The sequence below is a fragment of the Terrapene carolina genome, unplaced genomic scaffold (genome assembly GCF_002925995.2).
Source record: "Terrapene carolina triunguis isolate 2854851 unplaced genomic scaffold, T_m_triunguis-2.0 Scaffold84, whole genome shotgun sequence".
Taxonomy (NCBI): domain Eukaryota; kingdom Metazoa; phylum Chordata; order Testudines; family Emydidae; genus Terrapene; species Terrapene triunguis.
Window position 1 is genome coordinate 19,475,634 of NW_020664435.1, and position 24,112 is coordinate 19,499,745.

The 24,112-nt window shown below is 40.6% G+C and overlaps 1 protein-coding gene across 5 annotated transcripts; it reads left to right on the top strand.

Moving 5' to 3' along the window:
* Nucleotides 1-3,254: 3,254 nt before the first annotated feature.
* Nucleotides 3,255-24,112, top strand: TMEM196 (transmembrane protein 196). Of its 5 annotated transcripts, XM_024219732.1 has the most exons (5): nucleotides 3,255-3,419; nucleotides 18,017-18,073; nucleotides 19,941-20,195; nucleotides 22,109-22,182; nucleotides 23,553-23,605. In XM_024219732.1, exons 1-5 carry the CDS (start codon nucleotides 3,255-3,257, stop codon nucleotides 23,557-23,559), a joined length of 558 nt encoding a protein of 185 aa, XP_024075500.1. In that variant the 3' UTR covers nucleotides 23,560-23,605. The 5 variants fall into 5 exon arrangements, with proteins under 5 accessions (XP_024075500.1, XP_024075501.1, XP_024075502.1 ...); XM_024219733.2 differs by lacking the exon at nucleotides 22,109-22,182 and having other exon boundaries at nucleotides 23,553-24,112; XM_024219734.2 differs by lacking the exon at nucleotides 22,109-22,182 and having other exon boundaries at nucleotides 3,255-3,401; nucleotides 23,553-24,112.

Consider the following 24,112-nt stretch of genomic DNA (forward strand, 5'->3'; position numbering starts at 1 on the left):
CCTCTGAGCCGGACACCCCCCTGACCCCATCCCCCCATAGCCCTGACCCCCAGCTCTGAGCCCAGCCCTTCTGAGCCAGACACCTCCCTGACCCCATCTCCCTACATCCCTGAGCCCAGCCCCTGTGAGCTGGGCACCCCCAACCCAGAGCCCAGCTCCCCACCCAGCCCTGGGCAACAACAGCACCACCCCCAGGCAGTGACAGCCCATTGGTACCAACCATCACCATCACCCAGCAACAGCCCATTATGTAATTGCAAATGTATGCATACCATTACAGTTTTTAAATAATGTATTTAGTGTATTTTCAAATTATTACAAATTAATTTTTGGATATATTTGACTAGTTATTTTTTACATTCCAAATAAATGTCACTATAGTATTGCAACTTTTTTTTATGGAAGGGGCCCCCAAAATTGCTTTGCCCCAGGCCCCCTGAATTCTCTGGGCAGCCCTGTCTGAGTTTTAAGCCCTGCTGCTGTGTTATGCCTGCAACAGGCAGGCCTAAGCCTGTGAGTGACCCCCATAGCAGCTGCTTGAAGAAGTGCTTGAGGGAATCACGCAGAAGGAGCGTGATATTTGTTTGAGTTCTCTCCTCATGGAGGCTGCGCTCCACTTGGCGCAAGGACAGCAGTATCAGCAGGACTCTAGGCCCAGCACCTCGCCTCGGTTTGTAGACTTGTAGTGCACCCCTGTCACCGGGCTCAGTCTGGCACTGCTACCCCTCACCAGTGCCCAAGAAGCAGTCAAAAAAGTTGGATGGACTGGTTAGGTTAGGTTAGATTAGTTGTCATGCTGTTGCTTGGCCAGTGTAGAGACCACTGAATGCATAATATTCCTCTATGATGTTCTGTCCTGAGCAAAATTGGCATGTTATGAGGTAGTTCCTGTGAGGGACAGGTGTCTGTTTATGTCATCCAGCCACCATGTCTTAGGTCTTCTCGGGGGGGGGGGGGGGCTTTTCCATCCTGCTTTCATTGGATCAAAGTCTATTCTCACAGGGAAGTTAGTAGGCATTTAGAGCAGACGAGCATACCACCACAGAGAGCACTTGGCAACCATTTGAGAGTGGGTGACCTATTTAGTTAGAAAATGGAACTTTTCATTCAAATTGAGTTTGTACCATTTGATGTTTTTAATCATTTGGAGGTGCATGGCTGGTTGGACAGAATGTGGGAAAATAAGCTGACAGATAGTGTCCCTAACACAGTTATTGCTCTTCGCATCCTCTTGACTCTCCCAGTTTCTGTGGCCAGTGGTGAGCGAAGCTTCTCAAAGCTCAAGTTGATAAAAGCATACATGCGAACATCAATGTTGCAACAAAGACTTGTTGGGCTATCTATCTTGTCAATAGAACATGACATTGCTCACAGCATTGACTTGGAGGAAGTTGTTTCTAAGTTTACTAAACTTAAAGCGCGGAAACATAAATTCTAAATTATAACATTTTACTCTGTGACCGTGTATTGTGTATAATGTATATGATTTGGGGGGGGGCGCAAGGTGGAAGTTTCGCCTAGGGTGCAAAATATCCTTGCACCAGCCCTGCACATCATTATGTCTCTTTTCAGAAGAAAGGTTGGGGTCTGAAAAAAGCAGGATCTACCTGGATCCTACTAATTTTTGGACTCTTGTCTCCAAATTGTATCATTAAAATAGGGAATAAGTCTAGGCTCTCCTACTGCACCAAAAACCTGGAACCCAATGCATCTTGGCATTCCAGTGTTGGGACCTGGATAATTCTGCTGGCTAGGAGAAGCTACATATGAACCAATTTTAGACAGTAAAACTGGAGAGTATGCAGCCCACAATTAGCTGGATCCAGCAAAATACTGGTACAGATTAAGAGTATTTGCAACTATCTTGTACCAAGATATATTGGGGTCCACATTTTTGGGTGGAATTGTAAACACAACACTTAATATCTGTTTTGTCGGTACAATTTCCAGGGTCTAGATGTCAACTCTGAATTTTTGCAGCACTGTTGCACTGAGGCACATCAGGGTCTGGATTTTTAAAGTGCAATAGGAGTGGGTGAACATGCTCTTTATTTAAGCAGCAAAATGACTAGTACCAAAAACTAGAAGGATCCAGCAACATTCAGCTCTGAGTAGTTGTGGCTCGTTTGCTCTGCGTTGCATTGAGATCTGGATTGCACTGGTATAACAGGAGCATCTATTCTAGTGCTCTAGTTGGGCATTAGCACTAGGGAAGTAGGGGTCCAAAAAATGCCAGGATCCTGGTGCTGGATCTGAGTTTTTGCAGTGCTCTTGCTCTGAGGTCTGGATTTGATTGGTGCAACTGGAAGATTTACACTTGTTCTATATTGTGACAGCATTTTGGGGGGGGGGCATTCAGCAGAATCCAGCTTTTGCCTTCCCCCAAAGTTTTGCATCAAGGGACTCTGCTGCCAGCACCACCACTTCTCTGCTCCCTTGGCAGCTGGGGCGTAGGGGTAGGGATGTAGGAGGTGTGTTGCGGAGGGGGGGGGAGTTGCCTTGTGTTTGGACCCTGGGGCGGAGCTGATATAGAGGCTCGCCTGGATATTGGCCCCAGATTCATACATAAATATATCCAGGGTAGATTTTCCCCTCTTCCCTCCCCAAAAGAACCCACCCCAGTGAGGTCATTTCAATGAGAGTGAAGGAGGCGATCAGACAAGGTCGACTTTTCTGGAGGAGACACAGCCTGCGAGTGGAGCGTGGTGCTGAATTTAATCTGCGTTCCCCAGCCTCTGGGAGAGCGGGGGAGAGACGCTGGAATACAGCTCCAGCCCAGGGAAAAGCGAGGAAGCCTTGGCCGGGCCCGTCAGAAACCCCACTCCATCCCTGGGCGAGCTGAGCCGAGCGCTCCGGTGGAGGCTGCTGGAGACATCGGAGCGTGACCCCGGGGGTGGGATCGGAAGAGGCGGCGGTACCTTGGAGAGCTCCGAGCCAGCCGCCTTGCCAGGCGCGCCGGAGGATTAGCCCAGCCGGCCGCAGCTGCGGCGGGCGGCGACTTGCCGGGCTCCAGCCATCGGCCAACGGGAGGATCCCTGTGAGCGAGGCTGCCTGGGGCGGGGGGTCTCCTGTCCGGTGGCGGAGGAGAGGCGCCTTTGCCTTGGGGATGCCCGGCCTCCAAGCTGCGGATCTGACGCTTCGTCGCTAAGGAGGAGGAAGAAAAGTTTGGGGGAGCCCGAGGGAGGGGGGCGCTGGAGAGAAGGCGGATGGTTTGTTTTCCGGGCTGAGCTGGAAGGAACGATGACCCAGCGAGGATGTGCACCAGCAGCCACACCATTGGGAGCCTCTTGGTGCTCTCCGTGCTGGAGATAGGGCTGGGGGTCTCCAGCGTGGCCGTCGGGGCGGTCAGTTTCAGCCTGGTCCTTGCGGAGCATAAGCCTCAGCTGGGAGACTCTTCTCCGGTATGGAGCGGGGTGTGTGTACGTTAGCCATTTCACTCTCTCTTTAACTCTGTGTGGTGATGATCCGTTTGTGTGAACAAACCTCCTCTGCCTGCAACCCCCCTTCCCCTACCGTATGCATGCCGGGCTGGAAAGCCTCGCTCTGTGCACTGGTCATGCACATGGGTAGGATTTGCACTTTCAGAGGGGTTTCCTCCCCCCCCTTTTTTTTCTTCTTTTTTGTATGCAAATAATTGAACTTTCTCTGAACTTTCCCCCTCCCCTCTGGTGTGAACTCCCTGGACCCTTGTGTGATTCCAGTGTTCAGAAGGTTGGGCCATAGCTTTGCAAACCTGAAACCAAGGGGGAGTTTTGCTTGTAAAAGCCAAAAGGCCCCATCTGGCCCTGTCATTGGTCAGGAAGAGCTAAGGGCCCCTTTAGAATAATTGCCTCTGCGTTCCAGAGCTGCTGGGGAAGCAAAAGAATGAAAGAGTTCTTGGAGCCTTACAACATTTTCTTAGGATCAGGGACAATCTGAGCTTCTAGGAAGAATTTAGCTAGAAAAATAAAAAGATCTGAGTGAGCACAATTAACATCCGGCTGTGTTCCTCCAACCCCCCAGACAGCTTTTTTATTGTAAGCTCCACCTCTCAGAACATGTTTGATATAGTTTCAGTTTGAGCCTTTTGTCTAGTAAGTGTCCACCTCCAAAAATAGTATGATAACTGATGAAGCCAAGACTTGCAAGCAAGGACTATCCAGGGTAAACATAAGTGAGCATGTTTAAATTCTAAAGGGCTATTTAATTATGATTAAACAACTATATTGCTAAAGGGATTGTTTACTTTTTACTTCATAAGAAGCAGGAAAACTCTCGATTACTCACCACTGATGAAGCCTCAGGTAATCTTTACAGGTCTCTTCTACCAAAAGGATTAATGTAATATTATCCTTGTTACTAATAATTATAAATAAATGTACCTACATAGTGCTGTAAATATTCCTGATATTGTACAAACGTAGTGAGCCACAGTTCCTGCCCCAAACAGGATACAATCACAAGATAATACAACACACCCGATAACAGGTAAGGGAGTTACCAACATCAGTGCAGCTAAAGGGGGATTTCTGATTTAAAAAAAAAAGAGTGGCAAGGATTGCTCAAAGAGCTGTGGTTAAGGAGAAATTTGAAGACAGAGGGGTGAAGTCAATGGGAATTGTGACTTCGATTTATATGGGGCCAGGATTTCACCTCAAGTAATAAAAAATTACAATTGAAAATCATTTCACAACAATGTATATTGCCTATATAACGGTCTTCTTTTAAATAGATTGGTTTTGCTCCTTTATAATATGCCTTTCAGCAAAGTATTCTGCTTTCTGTAATGGCTAAAGGATTGTATTTATATTGCTTTTAATTGGAATATAAAAGTAGAAATCTTGGGCTGATCTTCCCCCTCAACTGCAGCCCTTTAAACTCCTCATTCAAAGGGGCTGTAAAGATGGCTTATCCAGCCTGCTGACGATTCCCAGAACTAGGGGGCGTAGCTAGGCATAGGGGAAATGCTGGCGGTGTGGCAGATGGCCAGAGTGCCACTCCTCTCTAGAGATCCTTGACTGATAGAACATCTCTTTGCAGCCATTCCTAACTAGACACAAACTAGAGCAGCTATAGTGGGCTTAGCCCTGGAGGCTGACCTGCCTTCTTGCCAGCTTCAGGACTGTGGTGCTCTAAAAGTGGTGTGGAGCCACCTATCCTCCCCCATTGGGTCTCCTACTGAGCATATCTTGGCTGGACCAGGCTCTTTGTATGTCACACAAAGTAACTGTGTTCTGATTCAGTGCTCTGGAATCAAGATTTTCCCTTCGTGGGGAGGGTAAAAGGGAGAAGGAGAACTATTACTTTGAACCTCCACAGGGTAAACCGTTGGATATAAGCTGAATAATGTCATGTTTCCAGCAGTCATGTTACCTGACAGTGTAATGAAAGACCTTTGACCCAGTTCTGTCCTCACTTACATAGATGTACCTCAGCCAAGGCCCAGTGAAGATGCGGTTACTATGGAAACCTTAACTCTAGTGTTTGTGGATTTTAAATCACACACATTATATCATGTTGTGTGAGATTTAAAATCCACAAACACCAGAATTAAGGTTTCCATAGTAACCCTCATCTTTATCAGCTTACATGAGAAACTGGGCCTCCGCTGAGTGACGCCTATGTAAGTGCGGTCAGAGCTGGATCAAAGGTCTTTCGTGACCTTTTCAGGTAACATTACTACAGGAAACATGATATTCACACAGGTATAACATACACATATGCATGCAGCTGCAATCAAGATTAAAATGTGTTAATATTGAAATGATATTATCATTTCAATTATAGAATGTAATAATGTTGAGTCTGAAGCATATTAGCCCTCTTGTTAAAAAAATAGATTTTCTTGTTTAATAACAGCTGTCTTGTTTATGACCCCAATAGCAAGGTACTTAAGCATGTGCCTAACTTAAAGCATGTCAATAGTCCCACTGAGGTCAATAGGACTAGTCACATACTTACAGCTAAGCATGTGTTTAAGTGCTTTGCTCGACTGGGACCAGCGTGCTCTGCACAGGACAGCATCGAGCCCAAAGGTCCTGAATTGCTGGCAGTGAAGTAAAAGAAAGATGTGAATGAGTCTGAATTAGGGTACTCATCTACTGGTATTTAGAATACATGGGAAAACATATTATAAATTTGTAATTCCACCCACATAGTTGCCCTCCTCTCATAGTTTATGAAATTGACCTCTATTAAGATAAAGTAAATTAGTAGAGAAAAAGATCCAAATGAAAACATCTCTATGACTGATCATTCAATCTATCTAATGAATAGATGTTTATCTAATTTATTTTACTGCACATACAATATATAATGTATCTGTGCTCTTTAAAATATTATGGTGGCTGCAAGGTTATCAAAATCCTCTACTACAGTTGACATGCTATTGATTTCTGGATTTTTTTTCCTATTTGTTTTGCATGTCTTATCACAATTTATTCCACCTGCTATAGTTAGTTTCTCCAAGTGAGTAGAAATCATGCTGCGTTTCTGAATTCCACCACTTAAAATTCACTTGTTTGACTTACCATAGAAACAAATCAACCAATAGCATGAGCATGCTGAACTACTCTCACACAAGTATAACAAACCTGATAGCATGCATTGCAATGGCTGTTGCACAAAAGAAAAATCAAAACAATATTCTTTCAGAAAATATTCCCAAATAATACAACCAAATGTTAAAAGTTGTCAAATATACTAAAGCCAAGAAGAAATCTTAAGTTGTGTGTGTATATAAAATATATTTATAACTATAATTCTCAAGTATATATGGCCTGATTCTCATTTACATTGAGATGGTGTAGAGCTTTATTGTAAATGAGACTCAGTCCCAGCCCCTGCACTCCCTCCCCCCACACACCAAGTCTTCTGTCAAATATGCCATTTATCTTCACTCATGTGGAGACACCTAATGATGCCCTTATGGCTACAACACTCAGGAATGATAGTTTTCTCACTCATGAAGACAAATGTCAAAACACCTGTAAGTGTTATGCATTCTCAGAGTGTCAGTCAGTGGCTCTATAGAGACACAGGTAATCTTTCCATGTTTGTGATTATTGCACACCTAAGTCTTCCTTTTCAATAGGAACCTCCAGTGTGAATCATTTATAATTTGGCTATAAGAATTTGCTCCAATTTGACACCTGGAATACATGGTTACAGGGCCTTTTTTATTTCCCAAGTTTTCAAAAAAGCAGTTTAATCAGTATGGAAACATCACAGAGTAAGGGATAAGTTTGGACTGCTCAAACAATGTTGGTGTCTGTAATTTTAAAAAATGAAAGTTTGCCAATTTTAATTGTCAGTGCTGACTACTTGCCTCGTTTATTCTGGAAAAGAATTGTCAAACTAAAGGGTTATTTCAAATGAACACTCAAACAGTTCACATTGTTATTTAACGTGGACAAAATGCAGATGTGCTGCTACTTTATTTAAGCATGTGCATTACATTTTCATAGATTCATAGTTTCCAAAGCCACAACTGTGATCATCTGATCTAACCTCCTGTAAAACAGAGGCCATAGAACTTCCCCAATATAATTCCTAGGGCATATTTAAAAAAATATATCCAATTTTGATTTAAAAATGGCCTGTGATGGAGGATCTACCACAATCCTAGGTAAATTGTTTCAGTGGTTAATTATGCTCATTGTTAAAAATGTATACCTTATTTCCAGTCTGAATTTGTCTAGTTTACCCGTCAGCCCTTCAGTTTGAATTTTCTAGCTACCCTCCAGCCATTGGACCTTGTTATACATTTGCCTGCTAGTTTGAAGAGCCCATTATTAAATATTTATTCCCTATGCAGGTATTTATAAACTGGGATCAAGTCACTCCTTAACTTTCTCTCTGTTAAGTGAAGTAGATTGAATTCCTTAAGTCTGTCACTAGAGAGCATGTTTTCTCATTCTTATGGCTCTTCTCTGACCCCTTTCCAATCCTTCTTGAATTGTGGACACAAAACTGCATACATTATTCCAGCAGCAGTTGTACCAGTGCAAAACACAGAGGTAAAATAACCTCTCTATTCCTACTCGAGAGTTCCATTTATCACACTAGCCCTGTTGGCCATAGCATCACAGTGGGAGCTCATGTTCAGCTGATTATCCACCAAAACCCCCAAATCTTCTTCAGAGTCACTGATTTCCAGGACAGAGTCCCCCATCCTGTAAGCATTGCATACATACTTTGTTCCTATATGTATACATTTACATTTAGCCATATAAAAATGCATATTGTTTCCTTGTGCCCAGCTTACCAAGAGATCCAGATCAATCTGTATCAGTGATCTGATCACCTCATTATTTATGACACTCCCAATTTTAGTGTCATCTGCAAACTTTATCAATGATAACTTTATGTTTTCTTCCAGTTCATTGATAAAAATGTTAAATAGCATAGGGCCAAGAACTGGTCCCTGCAGTACCCCGCTAAAAATACACCCACTTGATGATGATTCCCCGTTCACAATTACATTTTGAGACCTATCAGTTAGCCAGTTTTTAATCCATTTAATATGTGCCATGTTAATTTTATATCGTTGACGTTTTTTAATCAAAATGTTCTGTGGGATCAAGTTAAATGCTTTACAGAAGTCTAAGTATCTGACATCAATGCTATTACCTTTATCAACCAAATTTTTAATCTCATCAGAAAAAGATATCAAGTTAGTTTGACAAGATCTAGTTTTCCATAAACCCATATTGACTGACATTGATTAATAAACCCTCCTTTAATTCTTTATTAATAAAATCCAGTATCAGCCACTCTATCTTCTTGCCCTGGATTGATGACAGACTGACAAGCCTATAATTATGCAAGTCATCCTATTTACCCTTTTTAATATTTGTACAACATTAGCTTTCTTCCAGTCTTCTGGAACTTCCCCAATGTTCCTAGACTTATTGAAAAGCAACATTTTCATCACTCTAACTATGTTTTTGGGCTGCTCCTGTTGAAAAGAATGACAACACTTCCACTGAGCTCAATGGAAGCAGGATCAAGTCCTTAAACTGAACACAGAATTCTGAAGGGCAGATGCTCAGCTGGGGTAAATTGTTTATGAAGCCATTGGCTTTGATGGAGCAATGACAGTTTACACCAGCTGAGGATCTGCCCTTGAAGATTTAACAGGTTTTCTTTTACATTCAAACCTTCCAGCAAGATTTTCCAGTAGACCATTCTCCTAGTCTGCAGGAAATTACATACACCATATGCTCCAATGGAACTTCAGCATCTATCTAAAGTTCGGCACATGTTTAAGAACATTGCTGAATAGGGATGGACTTAAACACACACTTAAATTCTTTGCTGATCTGAGGCCTTAGTTGATAAGCTAGAAATAATCTTCTGATTCTGTTTTTTTTTAAAGGAAAGAAAAATTTACACAAGAACACTTACATACTCTGAATGAAACATCTGATGTGAAACAGTAATAATCACGGTATAAAGTGAAATTTATTCTGTCATTCAGCAGTAAGGCCTGATTCAAACCCTGTTGAAGTCAATGAGAATATTTCTATTGACTTCAATGAATTTTAGATCTAGGCGTTTAGGCCCCAGGCAAGCAGGCTGTTTATTCACTACTGTGTTGGAATTTGAATTACCATAATAGTTGGGTTTTTTTTTTTAATTTTTCTGATAGGGGAAGATTTTTAAAGGCACAAATGGTACTTTAAAAATCTTCCCCTATCAGAAAAATGGTACTTAGGCACCTAAGTCTGACTGAAAGGTAATGGGAATTAAATGCCTAACTACCAACTGTGCCTTTGAAAATTTCCCAGTTGTGTTCAATATGCTTTGCTGAGATCTTCTGAGAACGTCTTTTCTTTTCTATAGGTTTGGGTTGGGATGGGGGTTGTTTGTTTGTTTGTAATCTCCTGTTTTCTTATGGCTGATCTTTCTTCTGTTTGGTCTGCCTCCCTGCTGGATTCTCTCTCTCTCTCTCTCTCTCTGTCATGGATTTACTCTCTGTCTCTTCCTGTTTTTCCTCTGACTTGATTTCCTTATCTGCTTGTGTGGATTTTGTGCTCTTCATGATCCACACTCTGAATGTTTTACCATTGCATTGCAATGTCACTCAAAACAGGAGCCCCTAGTGATTTCAGACCCTTTCTTTGGTCAGTGCACCCATTTGGAATTTAAGCTTCTTTCTCTCTTTTCTTCAGTTAAAAAGTAAAGACAGTTAAATATCAGGATTTTCTTTCTTTCATGTTAGTGAGTTCAGTTTTCTGGCTTTGCACATGACTTTCTACTTCAGACTGCTGGAGCAGATCAGGAAGTTTACAAAGTGATAGTTTCTGCTGCTTAAGCTCTTTGGAGGCAGTATATAATAACAAAATCTCTTTTTTCTTTGTGTCTTCTAAAACTGGACTTGTATTTGTATTTATGGTTTTCATTTTCAGATACCTTCCAGTATGAGAATAACTAAGTTAGAAGTATAGGCCTAAATAAAACATATTTTTGTGCTGCTTACTTTATCTTTCAATAGTGGGGTAATCCTAAAAAATGTTGGTTTTTCTGTGCAGAATCTAGCAGGGATATGCAGAACCAGAGTGGGGCTGGCTGGGGAGAGTGCTGTGGGGCTGGGAAGAGGCTAGAGCAGGCAGCTACGTACCTCTCAGTGTCCCTCAGCAAGGGGAGGCTATGGAAGCAAACTACATTCCCAAAAGCAGCCCCTTCCACGCTGGAGCATAGCCAGTGGCTGTGAGCCCTGCAGGATGGGGTAAGAAACATCACTATTACCAGCATGCTCAAAGGTTGTGGGATTTTGCAAAGGCATTGTAGGTGGGTGCAAGTCCCCTGCGACCCCTACAGAAATGGGGGCTGCTGGCCACGGGCAGTGTTAGACACATGCAACCCAGGCAATTGCATCAGCTGTGAGGCAGCCAGGGTGACCGACTCAGTTACTTGTTAGAATGGGGCCCCAGAATCAAGCCGGGGAGAGGGCAGACGGCAATGGCAGAGGAATAGCTGGTGCAGCTGCTCAGGGGCTGATGCACTGGGAGGGTCCCTGCAGGCTCAGGGCTGCTCAGCTGCACAACATATAACCGGCCCAGGCTGCTGCCATTGTTTACAGCCTGCTGGATCCTCTAGGCACAGCAGTGCTCTGGCCCCCCACTGCCCACATTTGAATTTGCCCAGGGAGGGGGCCTCCAAAATGGTGTCTCTGCCATGTAGTCTGATTAGTGGGACTGCCAATGGCAGAGCTTCCATTTTGGTTGCAGGCTGCTCCTCGTCTCCCTTTGCCTGGACAAATTTAAATGCGGGCAGCAGGAACCAGCGCGCTCACTTCCTAGAGACTCTGACTCTAGTTCTGGTGGCAGCAGCAGTGGTGGTTCGCAACTTTGGCTCCCTTGGGAGTAGTTGTGGCTTTGGTGGGAGCAGTGGCGATCATTCTACTGGTAGCAGCACTGGTGCAGGACCCAGGCCAGAGGGAGCAGATGGCACAGCATGGACGTGGGCAGACAGGCAATGGGGGAACAGAGCAGGGATGCAGAGGCAGGGACGAGTGGTGGGGGATGAGGGAAGTTAGAATTTATTTGAATGTGGGACATGTGATGGCATGTGCGGGCCCACAATAAAAACCTGCTCTGGGACCCATCTTTTTGTTCCTCTGCCACTGGCACATGGGAGAAAGAGACAGGGGGGGCTGGACCAGGTGGCGCCCAGTAAGCATTTGCTGACCTTGCTGACTGTTAAATCTGCCACTGGTACTGATTGAAGGTCCCTCCCTCAATGCCTGGCTACTCAGGTAGATTTTTCAAGGCTGGTTCCTTTCACTTATCCCCATGAAAGATTTTATACTTTTCCTCAGCCTGAGATGTGTACATCTGGGCACTGAGTCATTTCATTTTTGTAAGGAGCTTAGGTATTATGGGGAAAGGCCATATATAAAACACTCTAGATTAAAAAAGGAGGTAGGTAGATAGAGGTCTATACTATCATTGCACCAATGCCCCTCTATGCATATTTCAACTTTAGAAACTCGAGTCCAATTGTCTGATATTGCCTTTGCCTCCGGGAGGATAAATTCTCTCTCCGTGGGTATGTATTGTCGTACAGCTCCAGCCAATGATCTTACTGTGCTTCCACTGTAGGGGGCAGTGCATTCTCTGCAAGTTGCAGTCTATGCTCTACAGGGCTCAATCAGTACCAGTACAGAGGGGTGAGTGGGAATGACACAACCCTCAGGCTAACCCCCATTCCCTCGTGGGGCAAAGACATGTTTTGAATCCTTTGTAGTGAATCAGAGAGGACAGCAAGGTGAAATGGTCTGAAGTAGTTGAACGGAAAGTGCTGCATGGCTGCATCAGTCCCCTTATGGCTTATTATCACCGCTAGGAAATGTAATTATATCTAAACAGGACTTTTAACAATGGAGTGAACGAGGTGACAAGATGCTGACCTTGCTGGTCAGTGTAAACAAGGATGAGTCATGCTCAGCATCCGTCAACTAGTTGTGGGAAACCCTGCTCCCAGTAGCTCAATAGTTAAACATACAGTTTAAACAAGGTTAAATATCTTAGTGAAGATGAAGTCTTAGAGGCCAGCAATGGATGGATACAGTGTGGCAAGACAGAAAACATGGCTCATGTTGCATTCCAGCTGGCAGTATTGTGAAACCTAAGAGTTCAAAACTCAAACGACAAATAAAAAGAAACCCATTAGATCTATTTCCAATGTGAACTGCACACAAGCCCTGCTTTCAGTATACATGGCCCCATGCCTCCCACGTACATTACACCACCATTGTCAGTAATATTGAGTCCTCAAAAAAACCCAGAAAATGTATGGGAAAACACCATAATTCCAGGGTGGGGCATTGTCCAAATGTGTGTGCCTGGTTTGCCAATAAGACAGCACTGGACAGAGTCAACCACATAATCTCCCATGACTTCCCATTCTCTTCAAAGCTTTCTGGGTTTTTTTGAGCTGGATGAGGCAACTGAGTTCTATAGGCTAGAGTAGCAGTTCCCTGAGTAAGGTCCCTAAATCCCTCTACTCCCATTGTGCAGCAGATTTGCACCAGTTCCATTGGGTCAGGATACACCACCATCAGACAAAAACAGATGGACTTAGTCATACATTTTTATGGGATTTTAAGTTTCCTGAAACATTGGACCAAATTCATCCTGGGTGTAACTGACTTTCATAAATAATCGTTATTCTATTTATTGGGCAATCCCTTTCTCTGAAAATGTGTGATGCACACAACAATCCAAAAATACAACAATAATAATAATATTGTACACTCAGCAAGTGTTTTTCATCCCAGCATCAAAATATGCTTCATGAACCTTAGCAAATACAGCCTCACAGCATGCTTTTGATATAGTCAGTAGACGTGGTGTGACCTGTCAAAGGTCACACAGGAAGTCTGTGGCAGTGCCAGGAATGGAACCAACAGCTCCTGTGTCCTGGCCCAGTGCCTTAATCACAAAACACTCTTTACTCCATTTATGTTGATAAAACTCCCTTGATATGGTAAAAGACACTAGTGCCTAGGGCATCTTAGCACTACTTAATATCTTTTTAGAGAACAACACAAAGGCTAAGGTAGACCTGCAGTGGTGGCTCATTCCTTAGTCATTGGACTGTCACTGAAAATGTACATTAACCATTGGTTCAAGATGAGATGATGGTACCATCACATGGTGGTTTGAGAAATAGCTTGCTATGTCTTGGAAGGACAGTAAATCAATAGCAGATCTTTCCGATTAGTGGATTCCAGTCCACATGAGCAAAGTGAATCTGTAATTCTTCTGATACTCTCTTGGCAGAATGTAAGGCTGATGTTACGTGTTCAGGGAGCAGAGATGTTGCTACATTTTGCACTAGTTGAAAGCAACGGAATGACTTTTGATTGTAGCTTGAAGTAGAGGGAATTGTAATAGTCGAGTCATGATGGATGAGATTTTCAAAAGTGCTCGGTATTGGCTTAAATCTGCTCCCTTTCAAGTCAATGTTGCAAAACTTTTGAAAAGCCCATCCAATCTGACCTATACTGTGAAATACACTGCTTTGAAAATACACAGTTTTGCTTTTTACATAGTTAAAATACGCTAGTTACATGTTGAAAATAACATTGATTATATTTTCCAGATTCTTTTTATAAGCTTGCTATAACCCATAAATGTTCTTTTCTCTATGCATTATTTTCCTTTTACTCCTGTTGAGTCACAATTAGAAAGAAACAACATTATTTAGTCTGCTTACATAATTTAGTCATCAAGTCTAGATGAATGAGATTTATTACGATATCTTGAACAAAGAATTGTTTATATTTTCTGTTTTGATGCTTAGAATGACAAAACACCATATGTGAAAACTAGAGCTGTCAAGCAATTACAAAAATTAATCGCCATTAATCACGTGATTAAAAAAATTAATCGCGATTAATCGCACTGTTAAAGAATAATAAAATACCATTTATTTAAATATTTTTTGATTTTCTTCTACATTTTCAAATATATTGATTTCAATTACCACACAGAATACAAAGTGTACAGTGCTCACTTTATATTATTATTTTTATTACAAATATTTGCACTGTAAAAAATAAAAAAAAAAATTGTTTTTTTCAGTTCACCTAATACAAATAATGTAGTTCAACCTCTTTATCATGAAAGTGCAACTTACAAATGTAGAATTATGTAAAAAAACAACAACCTGCATTCAAAAATAAAACAATATAAAACTTTAAAGCCTACAAGTCCAATCAGTCCTACTTCTTGTTCAGCCAATCGCTCAGGCAAACAAGTTTGTTTACATTTGCAGAAGATAATGCTGCCTGCTTCTTGTTTATAAGTCACCTCAAAGTGACAGTAGGTGTTTGCATGGCACTGTTGTAGTCAGCGTCGCAAGATATTTACGTGCCAGATATGCTAAAGATTCATATGTCCCTTCATGCTTCAGCCACCCTTGCAGAAGATATGCATCCATGCCAATGACGGGTTCTGTGCGATAACGATCCAAAGCAGTGTGGACCAACACATGTTCATTTTCATCATCCGAGTCAGATGCCACCAGCAGAAGGTTGATTTTCTCTTTTGGTGGTTCAGTTCTGTAGTTTCCGCATTGGAGTGTTGCTCTTTTAAGACTTCTGGAAGCATGATCCACACCTCATCCCTCTCAGATTTTGGAAGGCACTTCAGATTCTTAAACTATGGGTCGAATGCTGTAGCTATCTTTAGAAATCTCACATCAGTACCCTCTTTGTGTTTTGTCAAATCTGCTGTGAAAATGTTCTTAAAATGAACAACATGTGCTGGGTCATCATCTGAGACTGCTATAACATGAAATATATGGCAGAATGCGGGTAAAACAGAGCAGGAGAATTACAATACTCCCCCAAGGAGTTCAGTCACAAATTTAATTAACACTTTTTTTTTTTAGTGAGCGTCATCAGCATGGAAAGCATGTCCTCTGGAATGGTGGCCAAAGCATGGGGGGTCATATGACTGTTTAGCATATCTGGCACGTAAATACCTTGCAATGCCAGCTACAAAAGTGCCATGCAAACGCCAGTTCTCACTTTCAGGTGACATTGTAAATAAGAAGCGGGCAGCATTATCTCCTGCAAATGTAAACAAACTTGTTCGCCTTAGCGATTGGCTGAACAAGAAGTAGGACTAAGTGGACTTGTAGGCGCTAAAGCTTTACATTGTTTTGTTTTTTGAGTGCAGTTACATAGCAAAATAAAAATCTACATTTGTAAGTTGCATTTTCATGATAAAGAGATTGCACTACAGTACTGTATGAAATACTATTTCTTTTGTTTAGCATTTTTACAGTGCAAGTATTTGTAATAAAAATAATAATACACCTCTACCTCGATATAACGCTGTCCTCGGGAGCCAAAAAAACTTACCGCGTTATAGGTGAAACCGCATTATATCGAACTTGCTTTGATCCACCAGAGTGTGCAGCCCTGCCGTGTTATATCTGAATTCGTGTTATATCAGGTCACGTTATATCAAGGTAGAGGTGTATATAGTGAGCCCTGTACACTTTGTATTCTGTGTGGTAACTGAAATCAATTTATTTGAAAATGTAGAAAAATATCCAAAAATATTTAATAAATTTCAATTAGTATTCTATTGTTTAACAATGTGATTAAAGGTGTGATTAATTATGATTAATTTTTATATCTCGATTAATCTTTTTGAGTTAATCGCGTGAGTTAACTGCAATTAATCGACAGCCCTAGTGAAGTGAAAATATGAAATACAGTATGCCATAAACTGAAGTTAATCTATGATGACAGAATTTTGAGTGAAATTCTAGAATGCCACGTAACATCTGAGTAAAAGAGCTTTATGCACGTATCCTGCTCAAGAGCTAGAAGTCTGAAATGTACCCCAACTTGAGGGGGAGACAGGCCTGGGAGCCATAGTAAATCATCTCAATATCCCTGCAATTGGTACCTCAGCCTACGGGGTGTAGTAGCTTCTGCAGTCCCTGTAGCCATTACACTCATGTAAACATAGATCCAATGGCTTGCTACTTGACCCACTCCAAATTTCCCCTTCATGCCAGCATATATGGACTGGCATGAAGCCTATATATCCTGTGCTATGTATACTAATGAATAACAAACAAAATCTAGCTATTACTACTGCATGCAACTGATTCACTGCAAAAATTAAGGATCTTGATTTTTTTGTGCTCATCTATGTGCAAACACCTAATAAAGACATTTTTTTTTTTGCTCCAACTGCGTATTGCAACCACTCATCAACTGAAATATTTAATATGCCAAAGTTCTGTGAGGGAATAAGACATATATGATATAGTTTATACAGACCCTAAATGTTAACATTATTTTTACTGACTGTGTAGGGGCCAGGTCTGTCTTGTGATGTTTTCATCCCAGTTAAGGGCCAAAGTAAGGTCTTCCATGGAAAACCCCACCAAAGTGCAAAAGTTGGGTGGAAAAGTCTATGGCTTTAAGCCTATGTAGTTTCCTCCCAGTCTTTCTGTGATGTGGTAGGGTTAGTCTCACTGAGCACAGAGAAGAGAGAATAGCCCTCTTAGCCCATGGGTGTGTGGAAAGCCAAACAAATCTCCTAATGATGTTAGGGACTTGAAGAAGGCCCACTCCCTACATGACTACTTATCCCTCCTCACCCTGTGGCCATTGTCAATTTAGCTCCCTATAGAGCCGTACTCCCATTGGTTCCCTGGGCAAGCCTGAGTTAACATGCACAGGTAGGGGAGCAGGAGAAGCCATTCACAGAAAGCAAAAGGGGCACGGACAGAGCTCAAGTGGATTCATTCAAAAACAGGAACAAACTGTGTTCACAGAACTTTGTTTGCCCAATCCAAGTCGCCAGCACTGCCAGTTCAGCTCATTTATGAGCCCTAAATTTGCATAAAGGAAAAAGAAAAATCTCCTTCCTATGGTATGTCAGACAGCTACATGTCTGAAATATGCATGCGAAAACAGGCTATAAACAGTTGTCACTGTATATTCATTTCAGCTATTTCAAATGTTTGGCCCAGATTCTGCAATCGAATTCACACAAGTGAACCTCTGCTCCTGTGCTGAGGTCCATTGACTTCAGTGATACCCCACATGGGCTCCCTGAGTGGTTCAATTTTCAGGATGCGGGGATAAGTACTTTATATGTTTTTGGAAGTATCAGAATACCTGCTCCATATTGCTGATCACTGACTTGCCAAATTTAATTTCTGAGCAATACAAGGGTAAAAGAAGCATCTTACACTGGTAACATTTGTTTTTCATATTTTGTTTATTCTCATAGTTTAAAAACAGACATTTGATTTTTGTTATTTTTATGAGCAATCACCCTCAGATTGACTTCTCATCCTGGTTTCTTCCTGGATAAATGTGTTTACGGCTGAGTTATAACTTCCTGAAACATAAAGTTTGTAATAAAAACACTGACAATGGTAACAACTGTATAATCTTCTGTTGTGGTCCCCACTGCAATAACAGAGCAAAGTTTAATCTAGCGCTCGAGACCTTAGACTATGAAATAACTGATATTTTTTTTCCTTGCAGTTTCTGCTGTGTGGCATATGTGGAATATTGTGTGCCAAAAAAAAATCTGGACTTGTCGTAAGTTTTTGCACTGCATGCATTATGCATAAGAACTTGAAATGTAAACTGCTGTAACTTGAACTCTTCACCATGGAATCATCATCCTTCATTTCCAAAATGTTGCTGATAAACAAAATTAAATGAAAAGTAAACACAGGCTGTCAAAGAAAAACAATCAGCCCTTTGGTTAGCACAGCAAAGAGAGGACATTTTAAAATGGTCTATACAAGTCATGTCCAAAAATGTAGCCCCTATAGTTATCCCTGTCTCGATTAAGAGCCTGATCCAAGTCCCATTAAGATCAATTGAACGATTCCGAATTATTTCAGTGGGAGTCGGATTGGGGCTTTTCTGACCAGGACCCCAGTCCTGCGAAGTAATACGTGTGTACAGGATTGGGCCCCAGGGTTGCTGTCCCAAATTGATCCCAGAAATTTTAGCTGTTCACTGTTTTAAATTTCAAACTGAGTCATGAATAAACCAGTTCTAAAATCATTACAGATGTTTTGTTTCATATAAGAATCTGAAGTATAATCATCTTTCTGACTGCAGACAGATGGTATAATTGCTACAAAAGCAACTGCAGAAATATTTTATCTGTTAAAAATATGATCCTATTATAAAGCCCGGTGTTAAAGCTTTATTGTTTATGTTTATTTCAGTATTAAAACTGGCTTTAGTTTTCTATAGGCCTGACTTTTCTCTTATGTACGCAAGAATGAATTGGGACTAACTCCATGGGTGTCCATGGAGCTATGCTGATGTAAATCTAGTATAAGTGAAAGAAGAATCACTCTCTCTAAGGTTATTTTTGAGAGTCAGTGAACTATTCAATTTCCTATAAGAGTGACTGTCACTTTTTTTTTAAATTCTGAGGACTACTTCATTGTGTGGAGCATCCCAACCATGCCTGATCTTTATAACCCCCATTTCTTTAATCAATTCTGGTGGTCTCATAGACCACAAGAAATAATCCCTTACTAGTGGACCATGAACAATAGTTTGAGAACTATGTTCTTGTTAAAATTACCATCCCATTGGCACGCAGCACTGGTCCATTGGGTACTGGTGGTCCATGGAGCAGTCCCAGGTACTCCACAAAGTTGCTTCCATCATTGTGGTAAAATATCTTTGTCTTCAAGCAGTGACACTTCCTGCTACTTGTAGCCCAGTTTAGATATTTCTGGGACCCCTAGAAGATCTTTCTGACCAGCTAAACTTAAAAAGTAGCACTTCACTGCACCCTGCATAGCTGCTTCAGGTTTTTCTTTGTCATTTTTTTCACTTGTTTAAATTCAACCATGATTAAATTTGCAGATTCCACAAAAGCTGCAGGAGGAGCAAACAAGGATGCCAGGACCAAACTGCAAAAATTGACCTGAAGAGATTAGAACAGGAGGGGTGGGTTGGGGGCACAGACAAGTAGGAGAGATTCAGTAACAATACCACTAAAGCACTGCACTCAAGTGGAGGAAATAAATGGCACAGATATGGAGTCTGATTCTGATCTCACTATACTTTACTGATTTAACTAAGATCAAAATCAGGCCTTTGAAGTTTAGTTTAGAGTTTTGAATATAGAACTGGAAGGAAATCAGGAGGCCTGAATCCTAGTCCAGTTCTTCCATTGATCTGCCATCACCTTGGGGAAGTCACATTATCTTGCTGTGTCTCATCTCTAAAATATGGATAATATTTACTTCCTAGACAATAGTTATGGGGGTTAGTAATTAATGTTTGTAAAGTATTTTAAATTCCGTGTGCTATAGAAGCGCTAAGTATTATTATTATAGTCAGGCTAACTTTCAATCTGAGTGAATTTGTCTGTGACGGTACTCTCTGAATAATGGCACTGTGACATTGCCTCTCTTCTCTCTCCTAACAGATGATCCTTTTTTCAGCCTGTTGCATCTGCGGACTAATTGGAGGAATATTAAATTTTCAGTTCCTTCGTGCTCTGACAAAGAAGTCCTCCACTCTCTATTCTTTGCATCTTACTTCCATGTCTCTTGCATGCATTGGAATTGGAGGTTGCACACTTTCTTCCTGGCTCACTTGCCGGCTAGCCAGCTATGAACAAAGGAGAATGTTCTCCGAAAGGGAGCATTCACTGCATCATTCCCACGAAATGGCAGAGAAAGTGAGTTGGGCGCCTTTCTTTATTTGGTCTGCTTTTCTTACAAAGCAGCTGTATGTGTTAACATATGCAATTATATAGTGTTGTAGCTATGTTGGTCTCAGGATAATAGAGAGACAAAATGGGTGAGGTAATTTATTTTATGAAGTTGGTCCAATAAAAGGTACTACCTCACCCACCTTGTCTCTCTAACATATGTAATAATTGGCAGTAAGTGAATTCAGTTTTCAACTACATATGAGGAAGAGCTTCTGGGAAATAAAATGTTACCATTCTGTATAAGCTTTATTCTGTTGCAGTATATGTAATTATTTTTAGGTGGTGCATCCTTTGCAGTACATCCATTTCAGTGAAATACATCCATTTTCAACATAATTCCATTGTATAGCTATTCAAAGGCTTAGCTTCTAAAGATAGCACCTCAAAAATAATTGAAAATCTTAGTTATATGAATTATCATGTATTGTACTGGGAAAAAAGTACAGAATGCTTTCTGCACCCACATCGTTTCCTGTTTCCAGGATTTAATCAATTCTTTCCTCTCCCTTCATATTCAGTTTAAAAAGCAGGCTATGTAACCACAAAGGCCACAGTTTTCAAACCCTAATTACTAAAGTTAAGCACCTAAATCCATATTTAGACACTTAAATAAAGGTAATCCTGTTTTCAGAGGTACTGAGCACTTACAGCTTCCACTGGTTAAAAGGATTTTTTTTTATTTAGGTGCCTAAATAGGGATTTATGTGTTTTAAATTTAAGGTTGCAGATGTTGGCCAAAAGGAATATAGGTTCTTAAAGCCATCTACTTGGTGTAAGGATATGATTCTTGCCCTGGGAGTGAAATATTCATTTTGATCCTGGGGCTTCTGTAAGGGCAGGAAGCCCTATTCCTTTCATTCAAGAGGTATGGTGTTTATAGAACCGGGGATCAGGAGTCAGGAACATGGGTTCTATGCATGCCTTTACAACTGACTCACTGGGTGACCCTGCACAAATCTGCTCTGTGCCTGTTCACCTGCCTGTATTATATATACCACCTCCCATAGAGGTACATTAATTCATATATGTAAAGCTTTGAGAGATTCTTAGATAAAATGTGATGTAACAGTAACAAATATAATAAGGGAAAATGACTACTTTGCAGTCCTATGACTACTCACTACTTTCTTAACTGAGATTAGATTCCATGCAGAACTGTAGCCGGGACTCATGTAAAAATGTTAAGAAAGTATTGCTACATTTAAAAAAAATTGCCACAATTATATATTGCTTTAATATGACTAAACTTCATTATTTCTTTTGAATTCTGTATGTAACACAGTCAAATGCACCTCCTAAATGTCCCAATAATAATAATAATCTCTAATGCAGTACTTTCTTATATGATAATACAACATAATTTGATTTGTATAGTATCCTTCATACACACTCTTTCACAAAATCTTTACAGAGTTAAATAGCGTAGGTGCTACATTAAAATAATGTACAGAGAATAAATTAAACAGGGAGAAAAGATACATTTCCAGATGAAATTTGAAACAAGACAAAGTCAACGAGGTAGATACAGGAAGACTGTTCCAGGTAGTAGGAGCTGCAAAGGAGAAGGCTCTTGCATCAACAGTGAAAAGAGGACAGAGAGGAGGCCTTATGCAAGATAAGAACAGGGAGAAGAGTAGAGAAAGACCATGCCTGAAAGGACAAATCTTTCAAAGTATATTAAGCCCAGAGCATGTCTTTTAAAACAATGGAAGACAATTTAAAAATTAATAATAAATTAGGCCCTGATCAAACAAGTTTAAAGTGTTTTATATACAATAATATTTTGTATATTTTATACTGATACAGTAGTATAGACATGTACTATATGTGCATATGTTTGTGCTATATTTATTGTATAATTGTTATATTTATATTAGAGATTGAGGGGTATTGAAATAACCGACCTGCCCAGCTGCCCGGTGGTTCCCCCGACACCAGAGTTACCTCCAAGGTATGCTGAGCTCTAGGCAGCTACCATGTTATGTTATGTCACTTCAGAAAGTCCCACCTCTAAGAGGAAAGCATAGTTTCAGCTAATCAATGTTGGCTGATGCTGTGATGTCACTCCCAGACGTACTGCATTCAGGAAAGGTACTAACAGTCAGTGAAATAATTCTACATGGTGGAGTGCTGTGATTTGGAAGTAAGTCAAGTATTTAAAATATTCACTCTAGCTGTAGACATCCAAACAAGATTGTTTGGATGTACCCACCATCAGTTCACGCCACTTCTAATTTATATGCTTCTTCATGTCTTAAATCCAACACCGCTTTTAAACTTAACTACAGTTTTATTGTTTAGAATAGAAATGTCAGGAAAATAATGATTGTGAATATTTCATTCTGAAATTATATTGAAATAGCAAATGCTGGCAATAAATTAAAGTGATAGAAATGGGAAACAGAGACTTTCACTTCATGGTCACTAGCTCACGCATAACGCAGCTGACAGAACATTACTATTATCTAGAGCAGTGGTACTCAGACCTCAGTGGTTCAGAAGCCAAATTAGTGATCAACATTATCCAAAAGAACCACAAAATAGTGTGAATTCATTGTTTCATTTACTATAGTACTATATAAGCATATTTGAACAGTATGACGAGGAAATATTTAGTTTATATTATTCTCACAGCAAAATGACTGCCCATTAATTATTTTATCAACTACAATTGGTTAATAACCTAGTAAAAGCATCCTGATTGGATATTAACTTAAATTGGTTAATAATCAATTCACACTGTGTTTTAATATCATGTGCTGCAAAGGACACATGAAAGAGCTACTTGCAGCTCTGGAGCCTCAGTCTGAGTATCACTGATCTAGAGGTTGATTGATGGCTTATGTGAAATGGCTTTGGTGACCTCAACAGACCAGTATCTACATCACAATAACCACTTCCAGAGCTCGCATTAACTGGCACCCTTTTGGGCATCTCAGCAGAGAGGCCAAGGTCTCAATGGACATGGAGACTTATCATTTCATTCATTGCCCTCCAGGTCTGAGTGGAAGCACATTGGCAGGACAGTGTGAGGAAGCTTGCACTGCTGCCATCTGTGATATGTATCTGTTCTGTGGATAAAGAATGCCCATTTCTAGGGCAGTCAGTCTAGCACCATTCGTAAGCACTCAACTCACATGAAAAAAATGTGGTGATTTTTCTTTTTTATAATGTGATTTGTTTTTTTTTTTAAAGATAAAGGTTCTCTGAATGTTGGCATTCAGGGCTTGTTAAATATTTACTAGACCATTAGTTAAATACTTTTTCAAGATCAATAAAATAATTTTAATTTTGATCAGTCCTTTTTTATTCTTGTTACAGGAAATGACAGACAATATGAGCAATGGAGGACCACAGCTGATTTATAATGGAAGAGTGTACGAAAAGATTTAAAAAGTTCAAGGAAAAAAATATTTTTACGATTTTCTTCAGGACAAACAAATAGACACCAAGAGACTGAGATGAAATGGAAACAGTCTTGGCTTTTATTGCTAGAATTTCACAACTGCAGAACAGCACAGTTGCATTTCCCTTTAGAAACATATCTGAAATTTCTCTCCCAAGGATTTTGTGGATATACAGTATTTATTCACTCCACCTCTATTCCTTTTTTTTTCTTTTTGTCTGAATAACTTTCCAGAATTATTATAGCAGCTGAGATAGACTTTTCAGTCTCTTCTTCTCATGAAGACTTTTTTAAAAAATCCCATTTAAATGGAGAGGGTTTAACCAGTAGATTGTACAGTGGAGAGAGTGCAAATTAGACTTGTAAAAAGCGTGCATTACACATGCAGAGTCCAAATGAGTGAAAGATGAGAGTGCTGAAAACAACACTGATGTCTTTGTTTTGAAAGACAGAATGCTTTAAGAATTCCATAAAT